Raw genomic sequence first — 24,319 nt, 5'->3', positions numbered from 1 at the left:
ATATTGGGTATGCACATGCCAAAGGTATAATGGTCATCTTCTTGCAATGCTTGCTACAATTCTCATGTTGAACCAGATACTGATAAGGGAATCGTGTGTGCATTTATGGAAAAATCTTATAATGCAATGCAAACAAAAATGTTCCCATGAGGCAGGCAACCCTTCTTGGGAATGGGATTCCTGGGAATGTCATTTTGTGGGAATATTTTTGATGCTGCAAATCAAGCGCTCCCTAAGAGTCACTCTTTGGCATGCAACTTCATAACTAGTTTAGAAAAATTCCAAACTATATCACCTAAAGTCTGTAATACTTCAATAACCAAAACCACTTCATAGTTTTCTGGTGGCAGCCAAAAGAATTCAACATACAACCCATGATTCTGCATGGTAAGTTTAACCTTTGGACACTTGCTCTAACATGTCAAGGGCCTTCCATCTGCAACCTTCACAACAAACTTTTCACATTGCTCCACAGGATAGGCTAGTCGTTTAGCAATTTTAGTATCCATGATATTAGTGCCTACTCATATCAATTAAGATAGTGATAGGTTGGCATTTGTTTTCATGGTTGATTAGCATACCCAATTAAAGCATGAACTATAGAAGTGATAGATTCTTCACTATCATTAGATTCCATACCTTCTTGATCTGAATCAACACAATCATCCTCAACCCCTTTTGGCTCCTCCATTGGTTTAGACATTAAGAGTTGTCCCTTTTTGCAATGGTGTCCCCTATGCCATTTCTTATCACAATGCCAGCACCAAACCTTATCATTCGCTTTTTAAGTTCCTCTTGAGTCAAATGTTTGGTAGGAGGATTGCAAGGACCAGGTGGTATGATAGTGCTGTTGACATTCTGCTTGCCAATGGCTTTGCTAGAGTGACATCATTCTTCTCCCAATTTCTTTTCTTCTAACCGTGCAAAGGAAATTGGAGCAGCCATAGTTTGTGGCCCGACACAGTTTGACCTCACACTGAATGTTAGGAAGGAGAACTTCAATAAAAGTACCGATGGGCTGGCTTTCATTTAAATCTTTAGTTCTATTTGATAGCTGCTCAAATCATGTCTAGTACTCCAAAGCAGTGCTAGTTGGCATATTTTGGCAAGCGCTCCATCTATGTTCTTATATCCAGTGGGCCCAGTGGGCCCAAACTTGACAAGTTGTCCGGAAACAAATTTTCCCTCTGAAAGCATTCCGTAACAGCCTCAAATCAGTTATACCATTGAATAGCATTGCATCCAGACTAATACTGACAATCTCAACTTTAGATGTTTCTAAAGTGCGATGAAAGTGAAAGTATTTTTCAATCCTAGAAACCCAACTTGTAGGGTCATTGCTGCCTCACCAAGGAAATTCCACCTTCATGCAAGAAGGAATCATGCTCTCCTTGGTAACTTCTTTTGCGCACTCCTTTGTGAGTGTGGTTGCTTCTTACGATTAGCTTATGAAGAGACGAGTTTTTTACTAAAGCGGGGTTATGGAAGAAAGAAAAATACGAAAGTGGGGTGAGGAAGAAGCATATTACAAAAGTGGGGTTGTTTGCATCTTGAAGATGTGGACTTAAGGTGCCACTAAAAAGTCAAAGAAAGCTGGCCGAAGTCCCGCGATCGGGATGCATTTACGCTTATTCCGACCACAGATTCATTGGTCACTGGATGCGTGCTAACAGAAAAGAATAAAGTCCGAAAGTCATCAGGTAGGTAAGCAAGCCGCCCTGGTGCCAAGCTAAAGACAAAGATAACATTGATAAGAGCAAAAGCAAAGACGGGTTATGCCGATGTCTGCATCTTGAAGATGTGGACGTAAGGCAGTCAAAGAAAGCTGGCCAAAGTCCCTCTTGTCTGAAGGTTGAAACCGTGGGCACCTACAACAGTGCAGGAACCTGGGCTGGGGAGGGAATTAAATTGGCCTTAAATGGTCTGCTGGTGGGAGTTTGGTGTGAAAGGGAATTAGTTTTGGCTGTATTAGTTGCTGCTGTGGGTTCTGTGAATTTACTTTGGGGTCTTCAAAAGGTAATTAGTCCATATATATATATATATATTATATTCATGTTTTTAATTATTGTTATTATTAAATTTGATAATTTGCATTTTAAAAAACTTGTTAAATTTATAATTTAATTTTTATTTGTAACTGCTAGTAATAATGGAATTAATATTTGTCTGTAATGATTCATAATTATTTAATCAATATTTTTGTGAACTATTAATAGTAGTTAAATTAATAATTTTATATCTTCTAATAATAATTGACTAAATTTATAAAATAATAAATATAATAATTAATATTTTAAAATCATCTCATGAATAAATTAATTAGCATATAAAAACTCATTATAGTTTACTAATTAATAATTTAATTATTAATAGTGATTACAAAAAATAGTTCTTTAAATATTATTAGTAGGTAAAAGAAAGTAATAAAGAATTTTATTTGCATCCCCGTTTCAAACTAAAATTTCTCTCTATGAAGGAATGTGACCTTTTTGGTCCTTTTTCTTGAGAGCAACAGGGGTAAGCAAGATAATATACAAGAGTTGAGTAATCAAGCATATGCTGCTAGTGTATTTGGGAAGGAAGAAATAGAGTTATTTTTTCTTATTTGAAGTGGTACCACTACAAATTATCTTTGGGGCCAACATTTGTTCATTGTGTTTATAGTCATTTTCTTTTACAAATTCAGGGCAAAGAGGAGACTTTGCAGCTCAAGGAGTGTTTCGCCCCTATTCTTTGTGGCCCTTCCGTAGGCTGTTTCTTTATTTTATATTGATCCCCTTTTGGCTTCTATGGTTACTAATTAATAATTTAATTATTAATAGCAATTATGAAAAATATTACTTCAAATATTTTTAATAGTTAAAAAATAAGTTAAAAATATAAGGAAGTTATAAATACTAATTAATTTATTTATGTGATGATCTTAAAATATTAATTTGTTATATTTATTATTTAATGAATTAAGTTCATTATTATTAAAAATTATAAAATAATTAATTTAGCTACTATTAATAGTTAACAAAAATATTAATTCAATTATTTCTACTTATTACAAAAAAACTTTAATTCCATTATTATTAGGGGTTATAAATAAAAATTAAATTATAAATTTATAGATAGTTTTTGAAATACTACTTATTGTATTTAATAATAATAACAATAACAATATAAATGAAAAAATGTATGTGTATGTATATATAAATATATATAATATGGACTAATTATCTTTAGAAGACCCCAAAGTAATTTCACACAACCCACAGCAGCAATTTATACTGCTAAAACTAGTTGTGTAATTCCCTTCCCAGTTCCCACAAAGCCTCCCCATCAACAGGCCATTTAAGGCCAATTTAATCCCCGCAGCCCAGGTTCCTGCATTGTTGGAGGCGTCCATGATTTCAGCCTTTAGAAAATGCGATTTCGGCCAGCCTTCTTTTAGTGGGACCCATTCCTGTATCAAATATATAATTTTTAATAATTATACTTAATATTTATATACATGTATCTAGAAAACTTCGCATCATGGGCAGTTTTCTCATACGGATAACGTGCTTTCTCATCCAATGCTATTCTGACCCCGCTTGGTTAAACTGCCTTTCATAGACCTATTTCTTCTCCTACTACGGTATGACAGTTCTAGATCAGAACGAAGAGGAGCTTGCCCATGGCGTAGAGTAAGCCGTCCACTAGCTGGCCAACCTCTTTTTTATTTCTTCTTTCACTTGGTGAACCAACACGTGAGTCTCTTTGCGGGAGGCAAAAACCATGCTTTCGGAGAAGTTGGGGTCCGAATTTGATTGAACTGCAGATAGGAACTAGTTTGAGGTACAGGTTCTCCCTGTTCTAGTATTCACATCTTCAAGATGCAGACGAACCACTTTTGTAATATGTTAATTTCTCACTCCATTTTTGTATGTTTTTCCCAGGGCATCATCTTCTCTATTTATGGGAAGATGCATTGACTAGTTTAGAGTGGGATTCCTAGGTCTCTTCAAATTGAGGTTTTAACATATTGCTAAGTTCAGCCTTTAGCCTAGCTTTCATCTGGGACTTCTGCTGAATTTTCTAAGGCTATTGTGCATGAGTGAAGATCAAGAATTCCAAAATTTTGCTTTTTTCAACAGGTTAATGACATCCACAAGAACATTGTCTCTAATACCAAATGGTCCAAACGATATGATCCTAGGGTTTTATTGCAGGGAAATTGGAGAAATTGAAAGGATGGAAAATGGAAGGAGAAAATAGTGTTGATCACTTCAAAGGGATCAGCCTCCAAATTAGCCGAAGGCTCTGAATTATGGTATTTCTTGAATGAAAAAGCTCCATAGGGCTACATATATATAGGGTAGGGAACCCTACTCCTATTAGGAATGTAAAAAATCCCAATCCGAGTCCTTTAATGGACTTAATTCTAATTGATTTGGGAATCATAATATTAAATAGAAATCTCAATTGATTCGGGAATCCTAACATATTAAATATAAATCCTAATTGATTTGGGAATCGTAACACATTAATTAGAAATTTGAATTGGCTTTGGGAATCCTAACACTCGTTTGTTTGGGTCATATATCCCGTCAAAAACCACAAGTTTTTTCCCATGTTCAAGTTTGTTTCTTGTTTTGGGTGTTCGACGTGTAGAAAGCATGTTAGTACATCTTTTCCATTTGGAATTGAATATTGTAGTCATTGTTTTCTTATATTCATTCAGTGATTAAGATATTTGGGGTCATATAGAGTCAAGAATTTGACTGGTCATCGATATTTTGTGTCCTTTGCAGATGATTTTTTGCATATGACATGGATCTATTTGTTAAAAGATAGGTCTGAATTTTTGAATGTATTTACTCAATTCTATTAGCTCAGTTTGGTATTGTTATTCAAACTATTTAATCTAATAATGCACTTGAATTTGTTTTTAATGAACTTTAATATTTTTTTCCTTGTCCAAAGGAATTATTCATCAAACATCATTTTTTTTATCAATAAAAAATTTATTAACAAGGCATTGAGGGGATGCCAACCCAGCACAACCAAAAAATTAAGGATCACACACCTTGTATGGTGTTACAAAAATAAAGAATTGCATTATCATATAAAAACTTGCCACTATGCCAACAGTAACGATAGCAAATCACATATCTTTACTTGACATAGCATCGTCTCTACACTTTTATATGCATATTCCTAATACATTTTTGGACTAATGCTCTTCTTAAAGCTTGTTTTCTGCTTAATTGGATGCTCTCCGATGTTCTATGACAAATTCCCTTCTCCATTATGAACCCAGAAATATCCATGTTCTTTGTTGTGCCTTGTGTCTTTGGGTGCACATGTTTTGTTCATGTTCCTATTAGGACAAGTTCTCTCCTTGTGCTGTTAAATATGTCCTTGTTGGGACTTGGGTACTCGAGAGCTTATTAAGGTTATAGATGTTATGAACCCATACTTGTAGGAAATATGTAGTGCAGATGTAACCTTTTTGAGGGGTACAACTTATTTTTCTAGTGCAAGGTCCTCCTTGTATGAATCTATTTTGTGTCCATCAAGGATTTATGATTCCCCCTCGCGTGTTGATCCTCCTATTCCTACTATTATCCCTTTCCAAAAAAATCTTCTAATCTTCCAAATTGAGTAGTTATTGACCCTAAGAAACAAATGAGGGTTTATGAATGCTGGTAAGCTAGCGCAAGATGTCACTACCACCATGTAGCCACCTCTTATGGCCATAACTATTTCTACTTTTGGTTTTGGAGATCCGTCTCAACTTGATTTGGATTTGGCCATTGCTCATTGAAAAAGTACTTGAACATGTGTTCAGCAATCCTTAGTTGCTTATCCTATTGCTCATTATGTTTCAATTCTTCATCTTCATAGTCTTATGCAATCTTTTGCCTTGTCTATTTCCTCACATGTTGAAGTGCTTGTTAACCTTTAATGGAAGCATGCGATGGACGTTGAAATGGATGCCTTGACCACTTGAAGGTCATAGGACTTGGATCTTTTGTAAGGAGCTGGTTAGGTATTGTTGGTGTCTACATCATCAAATATTTTCATAACTGCTCTATTAAATGGCTTAAGGCTTGATTGGTTGCCAAGGGTACACACAAAAACATATTATATTGATTATTTTGCGACCTCTCCTGTTTCTAAACTAAATTTTGTTCATGAATTGATCGACAGTTAATTTTGATTGGCCCATATACTAGGTGGATGTGAAGGATGCCTTCTTGTATGTAGATCTGGAGGGAGAGGTATACATGGAGCAAAATCCTGCATATGATGGTCAGGGGGAGGATGGTGAAATATATAGGTTGCATAAAGCCTTTAATGGTCTTAAGCAATCTCCTTGAGCTTGGTTTTAGTGTGGTGGTATCTGCATTTGGCTTTATTAAGTGCTACTCTGATCATTTGGTCTTTGTTTGCTAAAAGGAGACTGATGTGGTACTTCTGGTAGTTTAGGTTGATGATATTATCATCACTGGTAGCGATTAGAGTGGGATTAGAGATGTTAAGTGGTGGCTTCAAGCTAAATTTCAAATCAAGGACTTGGTACTTTGCGTCACTTTCCTGGTATTAAGATTGTATAGTGCAAGAAATGGTTGCATCTATCTGTTGGACTTGCTAAGTGAGACTAGTTTGTTGGGAATTAAACAAGTTGATACTCCTGTGAATCCTAACATGAAGTTGTCTAGGGATGTTGGATTAGACTTTTGAAGACAAGCATCAATATAGGCAATTTGTTGGCAAGCTGATCTGCTTGACTGTCACTACACTTGACATATCCTTTATAATGGGATGGTGAGTCAGTTTATGGAAAATCCAAAACCACCACACTGGGATGTTGTTTGTAGGGTTTTGCGATATCTTAAAGGCTCTTTTGGAAAAGGTTTGATTTCTCAATGTAACAAAAACTGTGGATCATAGGATACTCTGATGCATATTGGGCTTGTGTTTTTTATGATCGAAGGTCTACTACTCGATAATGTACATTGGTGGGACTGTGGAAGGTAATCTTGTTACCTGGCATAGCAACAAAACTACTGTAGCAGTATCTGGTACTGGAGTAGAAATCTGAGCTCTGGCTTGTGAGTGAGCGTATATCACTGAATTCTCTCGCGTCAGAGATGGGATTCTTACTAATTAAGTGATATATTCTGTGATAATGAAGTTGCCATTATATCACTAGTAATCCAGTATTTCATGAGAGGACAAAGCACATTGAAATAAATGTCATTTTGTGAGGGATGTTGTCTTGAAGAAAGTCACAAGGACTCCTTTCGTGAATTCTGTGCATTAGTTGGTCGATATTTTCACATAGCCTTTATTTAAGTCTGCCTTGTCTAATGGTTGCACAAGCTGGGGATTAGTTATTCACCTCGAGGGGAAGTGTTAGAAGAAAATATGTTGTTTTAGTAATTAGGTTGTGTGAGCAGGGTATTTTTAAGTCTTTCCATCATTAGTATCAATATATAAGAGAGCAAACCTAGAACTTTACAGAAGGCTTTGGAAAACTGCTGCCTCTTTTTTTCTCTTGCTTTCTTGTTCTTTTCTTCTCCTTTCACTTCCTATTTGCTCCATCCCTAACTTTACAACATTTCTCTAGTTCGTCACCTCATATTAAGCTTTTTATCTCATCAATTTCTTGAATTTGAGGAGTCTCCTCTTTGACATTGTATTATACTTTTATCCCATTAGTCACATGACTCATAGGTGGTTAGTTAAAATGCAATTCATACCTCTAGGGAAAAGTCGAGAAATTTTGACTCTTTCTTTCGGGATTGTGAACTTTGGGATGTTCCCTTGAATAAGGTTGTTTTACTTGGTAGCATATAGGGATAGACAAGCCTTGACTTGCATTAATATACTTCTTTTTACCGATGCGTGGGAAGACTTATTCTTGAACATTGTGCAAGAGGTTTTGGTTAGGCCTACTTTTGATCATTGCCTAGTTCGTCTGGATTCTAACCTGATACAGTGGGATCCACCTCTTTCATATTTGAGAATATGTCGCTTTCGCGTCCTTTGTTTTGTGATATAATTGGAGTGTGGTGGAAGGAGTGCTACGTACATGGTTGGGTGGGTTTTGAGTTCATGAGAAATTGAAACTTGAGGAAGATATAGTTAGGAAGGGTTTGCCTTAGCAATGATCTGGAGGTGATTTTGATGAGGGAAGAGAAGAGTTGGCATCAGAAATCAATGGTTAGCTGCATCAGAGAGGGGGATTGTAATTCTAGGCTTTTTTTAGTGGCTGATGGAAGGAGGAAAAGTCTTATTGAGGAGTTGAAGGTAGATTCAGGGAGGATGGTGACAGATCATAAACAAATCAGGGTTGAGCTTACTAAGTTCTATAAAGGGTTGTATGCACATGAGTATAAGAATAGGTTAATAGTGGAGGGTTCATATTTTTTAAAGCTTGATATGAATTGCTGGCCCGCAACCTAATAGCTTTAGCTTTTAGGTGAAGTGGTAATCTAATATGGTGTCGAAGCAAGATCCCACCTAAACCCAAATTGCATTACCCCTGCAAACCTGCTGCTGTAGAAGGATCATCAGCATCACCAAAGTCCAGAAGTAGGCTCAGGAGTTGTTTGGATGCTCAACAAATGGGCAAATAGTCCTTTCATGCTTATCAATTCGGATGTTTGGGGTTCTAGTTGTGTTAGGTTGAAATTGCGGTTTTGGTACTTTGTTACATTTGTCAATGACTACTCAAGGACGATGTTTTGTTATTTAATGAAAGATTGTTTTGAGTTGTTTAATAGCTTCTGTGCCTTCTGTTCTCAAATAAAGACTTAGTTGATATGTTAGTCAAGATACTTCATAGTGATGATGCTAAGGAGTACTCTTTAGTAGCCAATTATTCAACATGGTATCAGAGCTGGTTGCTAGGAGGTCTTGGGTTCCAGTTTTGTTGCCCGCATTAACTGTATGGTGTTCAAAAATTATTATGTTCTCTATCATTAGTGTTATTTATTGTGCGTTTATATCTTTATGTGCTGCCAGGTTGCATGTGCAGGGGAGTGTTAAAGCTTGATATACATTGTTGACCCATAACCTAATAAGTTTAACTTTTAGGTAAAGTGGTAATCTAACAATATTAGGAACCAATGGAGGAAGAGGTGGTTAAGTGGGTGGAGGGGCCATTTGATTTGGAAGTAGTTGAAAGGAGGTGTTTGATATGGATAGAGATAAAGCACCAGGTCCCACGGATTGATGATGGTTTGTTGTTGTTGTTGTTGTTTGTTTTTTGTTTTTTGTTTTTGTGTTTTTTTTTGCTTTTTGGGATAGTTGGAAAGTGCTGAAAGAGGATCTGGATTTTTTTTTAGGAATTCAATAGGAGTGTAGTGGTGTGTGAGCATCAACTCTATTTTCATTGCTCGTATATTGAAAAAATAGCTCCAACAAGGTGAAGGATTTTAGGCATATTAGTTTTACCAATGTCTATAAGGCGTTAACTAAATTTCTTTTGAGAAGGATTAGAGAGATGACAAGTGCTTTCCTTATAGAAAGACAATTTAGAGGCAGTTTGGGTAGATGTTGTCGAATTATGGATTTCTGCACCAAAGGTTGTAAGAGGGGATGGTTGTTGGAGATGCATGGTCACTTCCAAGATTTGCACAATGAAGCAAGTTCTTGGTGGTCCTAGTGGCCTTCGGGGGATCTCTTTGATGCCTAAGTCAATGAAAGCCTTAGAGAGAGAGAGAGAGAGATGTGACGGTCGTTTGCACGTCGGCGTTCCATCCTTGACATGGGCAGTTATTCACGAGTTAATAATTGCTCATGTGCGGTTGTTCTACTTGTGTGGGTTTGGATGTGGTCATAATTGCCTTGATCATGGTTATTGGGTGGTTTCTCCACGGTTTGGGGTGGAGAGTTGGTTTACTTTTGACTTCTTCCCATATAACTTGCATGTGGATGAGGTTGAGGCTAAGTTGCCCCGGAAGAGGTGAGGCTGAGCTGACCTCTCCCCATGTAACTTGCTCATGAATAAGGTGAGGCTGAGGAGACCTTGAAGAGGTGAGTCCAAGCTGCCCTCTCTCCACATGACTTGCATGTGGATGAGGTGAGGCTGACTTGCACTGCCATATCTTTCCTCTTCACACATTTCAAAGCGGTAGTTAGTTTAGAATTCGTTTCTGGGAGGATACTTGGGGTAGTGAATCTTTGTTGGAGCTGTTGCTGCTGCCCTTGTTTAGACTTTCTTCTGTTCATAATGCACCAATTTCAGTTTTATATTTCCTTGAGGGATGCTCTCTTTCTTGGGACTTCTGCTTTTCTAGGGGTCTCAATGAAAGAGAGGTTGATGGGTCAACTTCCTCACTCTGTGCATTGAACTCTTTCTTGCCAACTTTGCGGGGGGACATTAGGCTTTAGATTGGGGACACTTCTTTCTTTTCTGGTCTTACAAAATCCTCAATTTCAGCCCCTTTTTAAACAAAGCTGTTTGGAAAGCAAGGTTCCATTTACAATCCAGGGGCTTTTATCTGGACTTGAATTCTGAACAAGATCAACTTGAATGTGTTACAGATAAGGAGGCCTTACTAAGCCCTTAATCCAGAAGAGTCAAATGAGACCTCAAGCCATATCTTCCTTCATTTTAAGGTTGTGAGATATATGTGGAACAACTTGTTTACGTATTTTAGAGAGGAATTGGCAGCTCTGGAAACTGTTCATGGCTTTTTGATGGTGAAGTTTTTTGGGGTTTTGGGAAGAATAAAAGAGGAAGGATTTCTTGAGACTGCAGTTTTTATAATTCTATGGTTGCTTTGGCTCGAAAAGAATGCTAGAATCTTCATAGACCAGACTTTTCCAAAAAAAATTTGCTTTTGGAGAAGGCTACCTTTTTTGCTTCTTTTTAGGCACATTCTTTTGAGGTCTTTGGGGATTTCTAGCTGTCCAATCTTTTTAGTTTGCTTGTTTTTTTATTTACTTTCTTGCATTCTTTCTGGGAGGAATTCTTATTCTCATTCCATTCTAATTATTTCTTCTCATTAATAGATTTTTATTTTGTTATTAAAAAAAATATATTCTCTGTTTTTACTGAAAAATTTCCTGGGAATTATTTTTCGAGGCTTCTTAATGATGCTTTGGAAAGTTTCTAGAAAATATTTTGTAATTTTTTTTTTCAGAGAAAGTTTCATTAATTTTTTAATGAAAATAAGTATTTGCCATTTATGGGAAGTCATCCCATGATGGATAATTGACTTGATTATTCTCTTATCAAATTACATTCAGCTAAATTCAGTTCCATGCCGAAGGTTTTTTGAATTATCAATTCTGTCATACTTTGTTGTAATGTTGAGGGGATTTTCAATTTTAGTCAGAGTTGAATATTTGAGAAATTGTATGTGATTTATGTGCCTGGTTTGGTGAGCCCTTCTCCCTTCTTTTTCTCTCTCTCCATACTTTCTCCTTTCTGAATTGAATTGATTATATTTTTATTTATATTTCTTTATTGGTGATGTTGGAACGATGATCTACAAGAAAAGTTTTTAGTTGTCTGATGTAGTAGAGCATGAGAAGAGTAAAGAAATAGAAATGTCTAGAATTTGGAGTAGGAAGAAGGTTAAATGGTCTCATGGTAATTATCTCAGAGACTAAACCTAAGAACCAATGGACTGAATTGAAATCAGCTGAGGAAGGAAAAGCAGTGGAATTTTATCCGAGGTTTTCGATGTAAGATCTAACCTCGGGAAGCAGAAAGGAGTCAAAGTGATTGGAATTATTTAGAATGTTAAATAGAGGTATGTTCCAATGATATTATGGCCATTGAGGTTAAAGGATTATTTTCAACCTAGAAATGGGCAATGGCAGCAACATCGTTTTAGGTAAGAGTAAAAGATTGGGGGAAAAATGAGCTGGAGTCATAGGCTACTCAGAGAACTAGACACAGGCCATTGTTATGATTGTATTTTATATGGTCATGGGAGACATGAAGCATTTGCATATTATATCTTTTAAAGAGACTCATGATCTTCCTTCTCCTTCATCTTGGACTTTTGGTCCTTTTTGAAGACTGTTTAGTTCTATTTTTATCCTTTTGAAAATTTTTATTTTATTTTTTTTAGTGCAAAATATGACATTTTCTCCGTGCATTATCTCCGGCATGTGCACTGTGTGCAGTTTTTTTTTTTTCTCGTGTTTTCCTTTGTAAAATAGTTCTGCTCTGTATCACACCAAATGTTCTAATACAGAGGCAATTTTCCAGGTCCTAAGAATGTGAAACTTTTTGCAAACAGGGAGCATATGGGATTTAGGTATTGTTTGAGTAAGGAATACTTATATCAGTAGAACATTAGACCGGATTATGTGGAGTATTAATTCTCAGTGGTTCTTATTTTCGTTATGGCAACATTTGCAGTAATGTCAATGACTTCCCTCCAAGTGACTCAATTGTTTTATCCCAAGAGGATCTTAAGGTAGGTTTCTGTATCTGCATGTACTTCTACTGCATGGCCATTACTGTTCACGGAATGAGACGTGTTTTCAGGTTTTTAAACTGATATTGTCTTTGATATATTATGGAATGTATAATGTTGTAAATTATGTTCTGTTTTTATATTTTGTAGGGGAAACCTATTAATGTAAAATTTGTCAAGTTTCAAAATGTTCGTAGGTGCGTTGTATCTTCCTTTTCTGTGTACTGTTGTTTCTTTTTGTGTATTTATTTCTCATTTTGTTTATATGTATGTATGTGACCATGATTCTAGTATTTGCAATTTAGTACTTGTTGTCTTAACTTGTGGATGTGGATCAGCTTGACAATTTTCATTGAGGACAATCAATCTGGTTCAGAAATTACCAAAGTTCAAAAGATGGAGCTGTTTGGAATGACGTAAGCTTCTAATATATAGTTAATATGTATCTTTCATTTCCCTTATTTTCTGTCTTGCTTCTATTTTGGTTTGCTCTAGTCATATTTTTGAGCCACTCTTATGCCTTCCATTGAATTTATACTGTCACATGCACAGTGCATGCCCTCATGCTCCTTTTTATAAATGTCACATTTGAGTTTACTTCGGATATAAGAAAGTGCTGAGACATTGAATCTTTATTCCTGAAATGTGTTTGTTACTTTGGTTCACGGTAGGCTTATTCCTAGGAATAGAATAATTATAATAGAAATATTTGATAGTTTACATAGAAAAATGTGTTATTACCAGAGTAAATAAAAATGCAATTTTTTTTATAAATCCATCACTAATAATACGCGAGGAATAACTATTCGCAAATTTCACTAGGGGAAAGTATATTTCTTTCCTATTTCATGTTGGATGGAATAACATGAACTTTTGCGAGTGACTTCTTTCTGAATTATTACATCCTTATACTGTTTTCATTACATTCTTATTGTATTCCATCGTTTTCATAGGAATAGGTATTTTGTTAATCAAATGTAACCTTAGTTTTGATCAAGACTAATTATTTTTATATTTTAAAGGAAAAATATGGGATGAATAAAAAGATAAAAAATGTGAAAAGTAGTAAGTGAAAACTTCTTAAGCATAGCTTGCCAAGTAGAATTAACTAAAGATATAAGCCTTCTGTTCAAGTCCCAAGAATTCTCATGTGGAGGATCCTTTTAAAGGCAAGAGCCAAGCATACTTGCTTAATGAGATAATGTTAAGAAAATAATAATGTATTAAGAAGAAATGGAGGAGAAATCTTTGTCCTGACTTCTAATGAACCTCCTCGCACTTCTTTTAACTCATCTTCTTCTACTGTGAACTCTTCATCTTCTTCACCCATTCCTTTCTTTAAAAGCCTTTTGTCCAAGGTTAACTACCTCAATGAAGCAGAGGATATGAATGAAGGTAGCAAAGTTCCAGCCACTGATATCGATTTAAATCCTTACCAAACCATTACTTGACTATCTATTCTGTCTCAAAGACCATTAAGTATGCATTACCTCCTTTTATTTATGTTCCACCTCCACAAATGAGCTATTATTGGGCTCATCACTTGACTAGTATTTAGTGCCTGCAACAGAATCATCCCATTAAATTTACCTGAAGATCTTCTGTGTTTACACTTTCTAGTGATGTTGAACACGCGGCTGTACACATTTCTGCATTATGGTATGGAAATGGCTCTCACTTTCCATAGTGAAAAAGTGTTAGCAGCTATTGGCAAAATAGCCTTGTTCGGCACCAGATTTTTTGAATAGCAGCAAGCTTGCATTGTTACTATTCAAACCACTTTGAATGCTCAAACCGTTCTCTACTCTTTCAAACTTTGACCCACCTTTTGATTTCTTGTGATGCTCTAATAAAAACCCATCTTTTGATGGATCCTTATGTCCAGTTACCAATTATTAGTGCTCCTTTAGTACTACCTTGCAACAATGTACGCTACCACATGAACTGCAGAGCAGAAACCATGCTCTTGACCGCGCCCTTCCAAGAAATACAATGAATCATTGCTTTTGCAGATTGATGCTCAACAAAACCCTTTATGCATCTATCTTCTCCTGCAGCTGCAAGGTCAGGGTTGCCAAGCTCCACCTGACTCTTGGATCACTACCTATGAAAAGATTAATTTGACCATGGGACAAATACCTACCGATTAGACCTGAACTCTGCCCAACCCAAATACCCAAGCTTGCAGATTCTGTTCTGACTCTTTCCACCTCTACTGCAGGCCCATAATGCTAAGTTTCTCTGGTTGAACTTTTTTTGGCATCCTAGATCAGGCTGTTGCTTTGTTTTTTGATAATGCATATTGCCTTTGGTTCTTTTAGCCCATTTGCATTGGGCCTTTGAGCGACTGGCCCAGCCTTGTCCGGTTTAAAATATTTCCTTGTTTCCCTGCCACCTTCTTGTATGAGATTGGGATTCCTATAAGGAAAAGAACCTCCTGAATTCCTGTGATTTTCAATAATGCCTATTATGATTCCGTCCTCATGGAGCTCCTCTAGTAACATCATTGAAGGAGATATTCAGCGTAATTCTCTGGAGAACACTTCTCACTTTGTTCTCCTCTAACTTAACATTTGATGAGCCGCAGTCGGAGCATCTCCAGCTGCCAAATAGCAGCTTGGCAATTTTTTATTATTATATCTGAGAATTTTATGCATGTGTGTTTATGTATTTATGTGTATGTGTATGTATTTATGTATGTATGTATGTTTATGTGTGCACATACTCACATGCATATGCGGTATTTATTTTTTATTATATTAAAGGATTTGGGGTAGTTTGAGGGAGGGCTGGTTATGAATGTTGCATCCAGTGGAGTAGATTTGGGGTAGTAAAAAGCACCTCCCATTCAATGTCCCGAACATGCTCTGCATCGATAAAATTTCTCTATCTACTGACCCAGATTTGTTCAGAAACTTGCAGATCTGACCCTGTTTTGGGGCAGTATCTCCGCTTTCCCAGATCCATTTACATCCATAGAGACAACTCATGATTTGCAGGTTTCCTTTTAAGGATCATGTTTGCCCATGGATTACACCTATTTTTTTGCTTCGGCATAGGGATCACTATTCCCAGTATATTTAAAAGGGCAGTGAAGAAGTAAATATCAAGGAGAGTTTTCAAACCTCAGGCAATGCTTGTTTTTAAATGGCCAACCTTGGGGCCTGTCTTTGAAAGATGCCCTACGTAGTTTTTTATGTTTTGAAGTGCTGTGAGGTCATGCAGTTTGTTCACTGACAAAGTTTTAGATGATAACGTGTTGGAGTTGTTTAGATTGTAATATAAGGGATGGGGGGAGAGGCTTTTTTCATAAACCTTTGTCCCACATTGGAGGTTTGAAAGAATTGGGATAGGCATATACAAATTTTTGCTTACAAATTTTTCGAATTTGGTAGTTAAAAGTTCAGACAACATGACTGCTGGGTTGCCAACTGCTGGACTTAGCTGTCAGTTTAATATTCAGTTTAAATTCCAATTCAGAAGTCATATTCATTTGAAGAGAGATGAATTTGAACTGCGGTGTTTGTTTGAAAGGCATCGTTTACAACTCTTCATGTCCATAAATAAGGGGTCCTAAGGGCAGGATTAATCATCAACAACCAAATCAAACTTTGTCATCTCCCAATATCTTGTTTCTTTCAGTCAGATGCATTACTTCCAGAAAAGGTCCAGAAAAATCTTTAGGTTTGCTGTCTACAAAATTCTAGCGGTTTTCTTGTATCTTGGAGGTCATTTGCCGCATTTTTCGTGTAGGGAACTTATTTGAGTGGGACAAATATCACTTTAAAGATAGTGAATTTTTCATGCCTCAAAGCCACAGAAATTTCTCAAATTTGTTCCCCTAACACTTTATAGCCCTAACATGTAGTCTTGAATTCTGACTAAGCTGAGCTAGTAGGGATTCCTACATCCTTCAGAGTCATATTCTACACTTTTAGTGTACATGATATTGGAACAAGGGAAAGGGTTTGGGTGATATATAAAACTCGTAGCTTGTGTTTGGTTTGCAGAATGTAAATTCTTAGGAATATGACAAAATAAGCTGGGAAATAATAAAAATTGTATAGGAATATAATAATTTTTTAAAGTCATTCATATAAAAGCTTATTTTACTTCATCTAATACAAAATAAGTTAAGACTAGACTTTCTCATGGTTCCTCATCTAGGGTTTGTAAAAATATTTATATTATCATTTTCGGACACTTTTTTTTATTTTTTGAGCTAGCAATCAAGTTTTATAGTGAATCAAACATAACCATAAAGTTATAATTATTGTTTCCTTCATCATTCCTGTTGAAATATCATGTATACTCTCAGGTCTGGTGTAGCTCATGATTTGTTTACGGTTTGATTGTTTATAATCCAGGGTGGAAACAACAGACATGAAGAGTTTGAAGAAGATTGAGGATCATTAATGGTAAAATGAGCTAAAGCGTCAAAAAAATATATTGATGAACTCATTTGAATTTTTTTAAGAGGCATTGTTGCCTGTCCTCCGTCCTTTCACAACGTTCACATTTATAATCAGTTTCATGATGAAAGCTACATGTTCCCTTCATGTGTAGATCTCTTTTATCTCCCTTGTGTTGGTGAGAATGGGCTGTTGCCGTCTGAGACAAGGTAGGATTTTGTTGGTAGTGTAATCTTGGGAGGCATTTCAATTTTCGGTATTAGGAACACAGTAGCATGTGCCTGTGTGTATCAAATGATTAACTAATGAGGGTCAGAAAAGGAATTGTCCCATCTCAACATTCTCTATGCGGTTTGGTCCTAGAGTTTCTATAATCGAAAATACTTTTTTGTTTGGGTTAAATTTGAAACCTGTTTGGGTGCCTGAATTTGAAAGTTTAGATTTGAATTTGTATAGATTTGCGAGGAATTTAATAGAATTTTATATTATTTATTATTATTATTTTCTTTACAAAAGCATATGGTAAAGTTATGTGGATTTTTGAAATGAGATGGGGTATTGGTGTAATTATGCTAAACCTCTAGAGGTCTTGAGGTAATGTACAATTACATACATTATCTATGTGCATTTACTTTTTAATATTATATTTAGAGCTAAAGACACTAATCTCTCTTGAGGTTTGATGAAAAGAAAATGATCTTCCTTAAGGTTTTACAAAATTTGGGGACCCCCCAAGAGATTTGTTAAAAAGACAAATTTGTTCTTATATTTTGTGTTTTTTTGTAAATCTCAGAGAAGGTATGATATTTTTGAAATAGAGGTTTGTCATAGATCCTTTGGATTTTCGAAACCTCAGGAGGCCTATTATTTTTTAAAATTTCAGAGGAGGTGTCTTTTGTTCTTACATCTATTATTTTTTTTCTTTTCGTATGAGAGAATCAAATGGAATGGGATGAAATTGCTTTTAATAATTTTACATATGTATCATATTATTTTATATCAGCTTGGGTTAATGTTGTAGATACCTCACTCCATTTTTGGGGTTACCCTATTTGGAATGTCTTGGGCCCATGAACACTTATGTTTCGTTTGGATCAAGAATTTGAGAAAAGGAAAGGAAAAGAAGGAGGAAATTTATTTTTCATTGTATTTTTTTATATTAAATCATATAAAAAATAGAAGTTTGTTTTTATATGATTAAAAATGTGAAAAATTAAATATTAATGATGTATAAAATCAAAATTTTGTTTGTCAATTTGATATATTTTTTCGCTGTCTTTCTTACTTCTTCGATAATCAAACATGAAAACATAAATTTTTTAATATTTTCCTTTTTAATTTTTTAAAAAGTATTTTTGGAATTTCAAATGGACCTTAAAAAGTGCAAAGCTTTATTAGTTCACATGCCCTTAGGGACCAAAAGTTTAAGGAATTGGCTACTTTTTGACCTAGAAGCGATATTCGCATGAAAGATTGTGAATTTGTGAAAAAAGTGGAGCAAGACATGAACGGAGGAAAGTGATAGCAGACTCATCCTTCCATATTGTTAGTGCATTTTGTTTAAGGAGCCTTATATTAGGAAGCTTCATATTTAATTGTATGTGTTGAAGTACAACGATTTTAATTTTTTGATCAACAAAATAAATCACGCAAAGAACATTCATAGAAAAATGGAGACGAGAGATTTTACGTTGTTCGGCAAGATTGCCTATGTCCATGAAGTGTACACCTGGAAAAAAAAATTCATTATGAAACGATGACAGTATAAGATCTAATCAGTCTCTCCCCGATCCCAGATCCTTTGTACGTCCCTTCACCTTCAACCCGTTGAAGAAAAATTCTTCCTAGAAAGAACCCTTCTCTAGCTCTCCTTGTACAAAATGATAAGAAATTCCTATATTTTTCCATGACTTATAAACATATATATGACACCACACAATCGTTGGATTTAGAGACGATCCAAATGCTATGATAAAAGCCACAATAAATAAATAAAAATAACATATTTTTTAACAATCTCCACTTTGGCTTTTAATCATAGCCAAACACAACATTCCATCCCCACGCTCTGGGATGCTCTGTCAACAATGAACAATCCAGACAACACTTGAATTTAGCTAATGTAACAGACTTCGTGAGCATATTTGCAACATTTCCATCTGTGTGGATCTTCAATAATTGGAACTTACCACTTTCAACCCAACCTCTAACTGCATGGTACTGCACATCAATATGCTTCGTGCGAGAGTGGTAGAACTGATTCCTTACCAAGTAGACCGCACTCTGACTATCACAGAATATGTGTAATCTATCCTGCATAACACCAAGTTCCTGAATCAGTCCAGTTAACAACAAAGCCTTCTTACCTGCCTCTGCCAAAGCTATGTATTCAGCTTCTGTAGTAGACAAATCTATAGTATGTTGCAATATAGCCTTCCAACTAATGGAACCACTAGCCATGGTAAAAATGAAGCCAGAAGTAGACCTCCTTTTATTCAAATCACCTGTATAATCGGAGTCCACATAACCCTGAATATTACAATCATCAGTACTTTCAAACATGATACCATAATCAGAAGTGCCACGCAAATATGTGAAAATCTATTTTATCACATTCCAATGCATTCTACCTGGATTAGCCATATATTTGCTTACCAAACTAACTGCATATAACAAGTCTGGTCTACTACATGCCATAGCATACATTAGACTCCCTACTGCACTGACATAAGGCACACTAGCCATATCCAACTTATCCTCATCAGTAAAAGGACAGTTTAGCAGACAACTGAAAATGAGCAGCCAGAGGTGTACTTACCGGTTTAGCCTTATCCATGTTAAACCTTTCCAATACCTTCTCAATATACTTACCCTATGACAATCATAGCTTCTTCTGTTGTCCGTCCCTCATGATTTCCATGCTAAGGATCTTTTTAGCTGCACCAAGATCCTTCATTTCAAACTCATCCTGTAACATGTCTTTTAACACATTCAACCCATCAATACTATTAGAGGCAATCAATATGTCATCCACATATAGCATAAGGATCACATATACACTACTGTTAAACAATCTGAAGTAAACACAACTGTCATAACTACTTCTAATATACTCAATCCTCAACATATAAGAATAAAACCTCTTATACCATTGTTTAGGGGATTGCTTTAAACCATAAAGGGACTTATTCAACTTACATACCAGGTGTTCCACAAACTCCTCTAATTGCACCAGAAAGATATCTTCCTTCAACTCACCATGAAGGAAAGCTGTCTTTACATACATCTGTTTCAGATCTAAAACATGCATGCCAACCAATGCTAACAAGGATCTAATAGAAGCATGCTTAACAACAGGAGAAAAGATTTCATATAATCTATACCTTCTTCCTATTTTTATCTTTTTGCTACTAACCTAGCCTTATATTTTATCCCTTCTGATTCTAAGGTTCTTTCTTTCTGAAAACCCACTTACAACCAATTAGCTTCCTGTCCTTGGGCTTTTGAACCAACACCTAAGTGCCATTCTTATGAAGAGACTCCATCTCTTCAACCATGGCTCCAAGCCAATTATCTCGTTCAAAACTTTGAATTGCTTCCTGAAAATCAGAAGGATCTCCATAGCTAGTAATCAAAGCAAATGCAACTAAGTCCTCAAACCCATACCTGACCAGAGGGTTAACATTCCTCCTTTCTCTGCTGGTGGCTAGCCCTGTAGACTCATGTCTATCACCTGTCTGAGGAAGTTCTTGAGGAATTGTAGCCTGTCTCACTGTATCCTATGCAACAGAATCAACAACAGTAGTCTGAGTATTACCCATACCTGAATTCTGAATAATGTCTAGCTCTGTAACACCCCGAACCCTTAAACCCAGGTTCGGCGCGTTATACCTGATAAAATCCCTGATAATCCATAATCAACATATACGCAGCGAAAAACATAAAAATAATCTCCATACATATAATACCATAATACCAGAGTTTACTAATTCCTATCTATAATCCATAGTAATCATCCATTATCTGCATTTTCATAAATCTACATAACTCCCAAAACATTTCAGTATTTTCACAATCATTCCTTACTCAATAGCCTTAAAACATAAAAATATAAAATATAAATATTTACATTTCCCCAAAGTATTATCAGTATATACCCTTTCTTTTAATACTTCTCAAAAAGTCTAAAACCCTCGAGCTCTTTAAGCCCGACCTCGAGGATGTCCTGAAAAAGAAATAATCCATATTCGGGTGAGACACATCTCAGTAAGGAAAGAAACAATATATTAAAAAAGTGTGTGGCCAACATGAGTTTATATAATAACATAATATTTAACATTTCAAAATCGTTAATATAATTTTTGAAATCATTTTCTGAACCTAATAAATCATATGCGAAAGATTTAACTCACAAGATTACCCGAGGATAAGGGTGATTACCCCCCCATACAAATAGCACCCCTCTGCTATGATATTTAGGCAATCTTAAGGTCACTAATAAAGCATACCAGGGCACGCACCTTACTCAGTAAGTCCTCAAGTGTTAGATTGATCTCATACTCACACCGTTCAACAATAGCTTACCGAAAAAGGCCCTAAGGATAGGGAAATCTACCCGCCTATACAAGTTGGTTTTCTCTGCCCTAGTACGTTATGCAACTACTACCACATTTGAAGCTACTAGTGCACTCGCCTTTCTTAGCAATCCCTCAGGCGAAGAGTACGCCCCGCCCAAATCATAGCACATTCTATGTACATAAGTACTTCTAATATCATAATACATCATTCTTTCTGTCTTTATTTAATCATACACATCCATTCATGTTCATAGCTTAACATTGCATTGCATTTCACTTTAAGTGACTCTTTCTCATTTGTATCATTCACGCTTCACATTTCATTGCATTGTCATTCCATTGTCATTTCATTGCATAACGTTTTCATTTCATTCCTCCATACTACAGCTGGTCTTTAGCCATCATTAGTTAGTTTACATAGAAATGCGCTAGAATCTGCTAACATGACTGCCTTTCAGCTGTCTTACATTTACATGGTTGCATTTAGTATACACAAGCAACATAGTCCATACATATTTTATTCTCAATACTTTACTTACTTAGTCTGCATTTCATACATTTAACATATATTTGCACAGAATCTCGTGCCACACAATTTAACAATAAAATTCATACATTTTCCTATAAAATAGGTCAATCCACATTTAACATTTATATGCTGAAAATACATTTCATTTCTTACATAATTATTTAGAAAATTCCTTTCACTTTCTTCAGTTCATTTCCACAAATACATAACTAAATAAGTGGTTTTAGGCTTAGAAATCATAGTTTTACATGGTCGGCATTTCAATAATTCACACCAAAACATAAATATAATATAACATAAATTATTAGCTTTAATTTCATAAATTCTGATTTAATATATAATTTCCCCTTATCTGGTTCCTTAAACTACGCCAACAGGGACCCCGAAAAATACCTGCGGCGCTCACCCGAACCCTAAATCAAAAATCTTAATTTCATTAAATTAATCCTAGATAAAATACTACTTTAATATTTCCCAAGCCCTTAGATACCAAATAAACAGTTATACCCTCAAATATAACCAATTTGCCAAATTTCTCAAATCCCACTCTCGCTTTGGATTAGGGCATAGAAAACTCCAATCGAAAATTTACTTACTCCAAAATGACGACGATCACGAGTAGGACCCCGTGGTGGTGTCTGATCATCGATTTAACAGTAGATTTAACGAGAAATTGAAAAATTAGGGGAAAGTTACCTTACCCTAGGAATGGTGCCTATGCCGCTCTCACGACAAATCCGCTCCAGTAGAAATATCGGTGGCGGAGTTAGGAATCCAACGGCACCTCCATTTCCCAATCGGCGCTCGTTAGGCCAACGAAATTGAGGAGAGAGAGAGAGGCGGAGATGGAGACTGTGGAGAGAAAAGAAAACTGAGAAACGAATGTAGGGGATTCTGTTCTTCTGCGGTTCTCCAGGAAGCTTCAAGCTTCCTCTTTTTTTTTTTTTTTTCATTATTTTTTTTTGTTTACTTACTTTAATAAGATATCATATACTTTTATATATATATATATATATATATATATATATCATATTATTTATTCAATAAATTAAATTTAACAATACTTAATTAATTAATTGATTAATAATACATAATTTTAATTTAATTTAAAATTTTTTTATTCCTTTTATTTGTTTATTTAATTAATTGATTTAATAATGTTTAATTAATTAACTAATCAATAATTACTTTTAATTTTAATTTTTTAATTAATTAATTAATTATTTTAATAAATTTTTTTTTTGGGTTATTACAAGCTCCACCTGAATAGATACTCTCGCTGAATCAGACTCCACCTTCTTATCAACATTCTCCTTCAACATGACTTCCTCATTGAAGACAACTTCTCTGCTAATGATCACCTTCCGTGCTATAGGGTCCCACAACCAGTATCCCTTCACTCCTTCTTAGAAACCAAGAAATACGCATAGTTTGGACTTAGAGTCCAACTTTGATATGTCCCATTCCTGTATGCACATATGATGGACAACCAAATATTTTTAACACAAAGTAATCTATTGACTTACCTGTCCATGCCTCCTCAAGAACCTTTGCGTTAATAGCTATAACAGGAGACCTGTTTACCAGATAGCATGCCATACTCGCTACTTTTGCCTAGAATGACTTAGGTAGATTAGCCCGAATCCTCATGCACCTTGCCCTCTCTAGTAATGTTCTATTCATCTTTTTAGCTACCCCATTCTATTGTGCCCAAGTGGAACTGTATTGTGCCTAGTGATCCCCTCTACCTTACAAAAGTCAATGAGCTCGTTGTTTTTGTACTCTAGTCCATTGTCAGATCTCAGAAACTTCACCTGTTTCCTTATTTGCTTCTCTACCTAAGCTTTCTATTCCCTGAACTTACTGAATACCTCACTCTTGTGCTTCAAAAAATACACCCAGACTTTCCTGGAAAAGTCATCAATAAATGAGACAAAACAAATAACACTACTGTGAGACTGTACCTATATTGGACCCCATACATCTGAATGAATGTACTCTAGCACCTCCTTGCTCGTATGCTTTCCTGTTCTAAAGCTCACCCTGCGCTGTTTACCAAACAAACAATATTTATAGAACTTAAGCTTACAACAAGAATTACCTCATAGTAAGTTCCACCTGTGTAGCTCCTACAAACCACATTCACTCATGTGACCCAGCCTGTAATGACCCAAAAAATTTTAATGGTTAAATAATTAGAAAAATGAAAAATGGAATAGATAAATTAGGAATAAAGACAAAAAAGGGAAAAATTTTGAAAGAAGGGAACAACAGATCTCGTCGATGAGTTTCATGTCCTTATCAACGAGTGTTCTACTAAAGATTGTCGACGAAGTTCAGCTCCTCGTTGATGAGAAGATCCTGAATGAGAAAATTTCA

The 24,319-nt window shown here is 35.6% G+C and overlaps 1 protein-coding gene across 2 annotated transcripts in view; it reads left to right on the top strand.

The window, feature by feature from the left end:
• Positions 1-17,236, top strand: part of LOC131152660 (PITH domain-containing protein At3g04780) — a 33,781-nt gene extending 16,545 nt beyond the window's left edge. Inside the window, exons 4-9 of one of the 2 annotated variants that reach the window (XM_058104446.1) lie at positions 12,212-12,260; positions 12,365-12,422; positions 12,573-12,619; positions 12,761-12,838; positions 16,790-16,840; positions 16,989-17,236. In XM_058104446.1, coding sequence (XP_057960429.1) covers positions 12,212-12,260; positions 12,365-12,422; positions 12,573-12,619; positions 12,761-12,838; positions 16,790-16,838 — 281 coding nt within the window. In that variant the 3' untranslated portion in view covers positions 16,839-16,840; positions 16,989-17,236. Of the gene's footprint in view, positions 1-12,211; positions 12,261-12,364; positions 12,423-12,572; positions 12,620-12,760; positions 12,839-16,789 lie in introns of both variants that reach the window. The other variant, XM_058104444.1, reaches the window with a different exon arrangement.
• The last annotated feature ends 7,083 nt before the right edge of the window (positions 17,237-24,319 follow it).

Source organism: Malania oleifera, chromosome 4 (genome assembly GCF_029873635.1).
Source record: "Malania oleifera isolate guangnan ecotype guangnan chromosome 4, ASM2987363v1, whole genome shotgun sequence".
Taxonomy (NCBI): domain Eukaryota; kingdom Viridiplantae; phylum Streptophyta; class Magnoliopsida; order Santalales; family Ximeniaceae; genus Malania; species Malania oleifera.
Note: the sequence above shows the minus strand (reverse complement) of the source record. Positions and strands in the feature narration are given on the sequence as shown.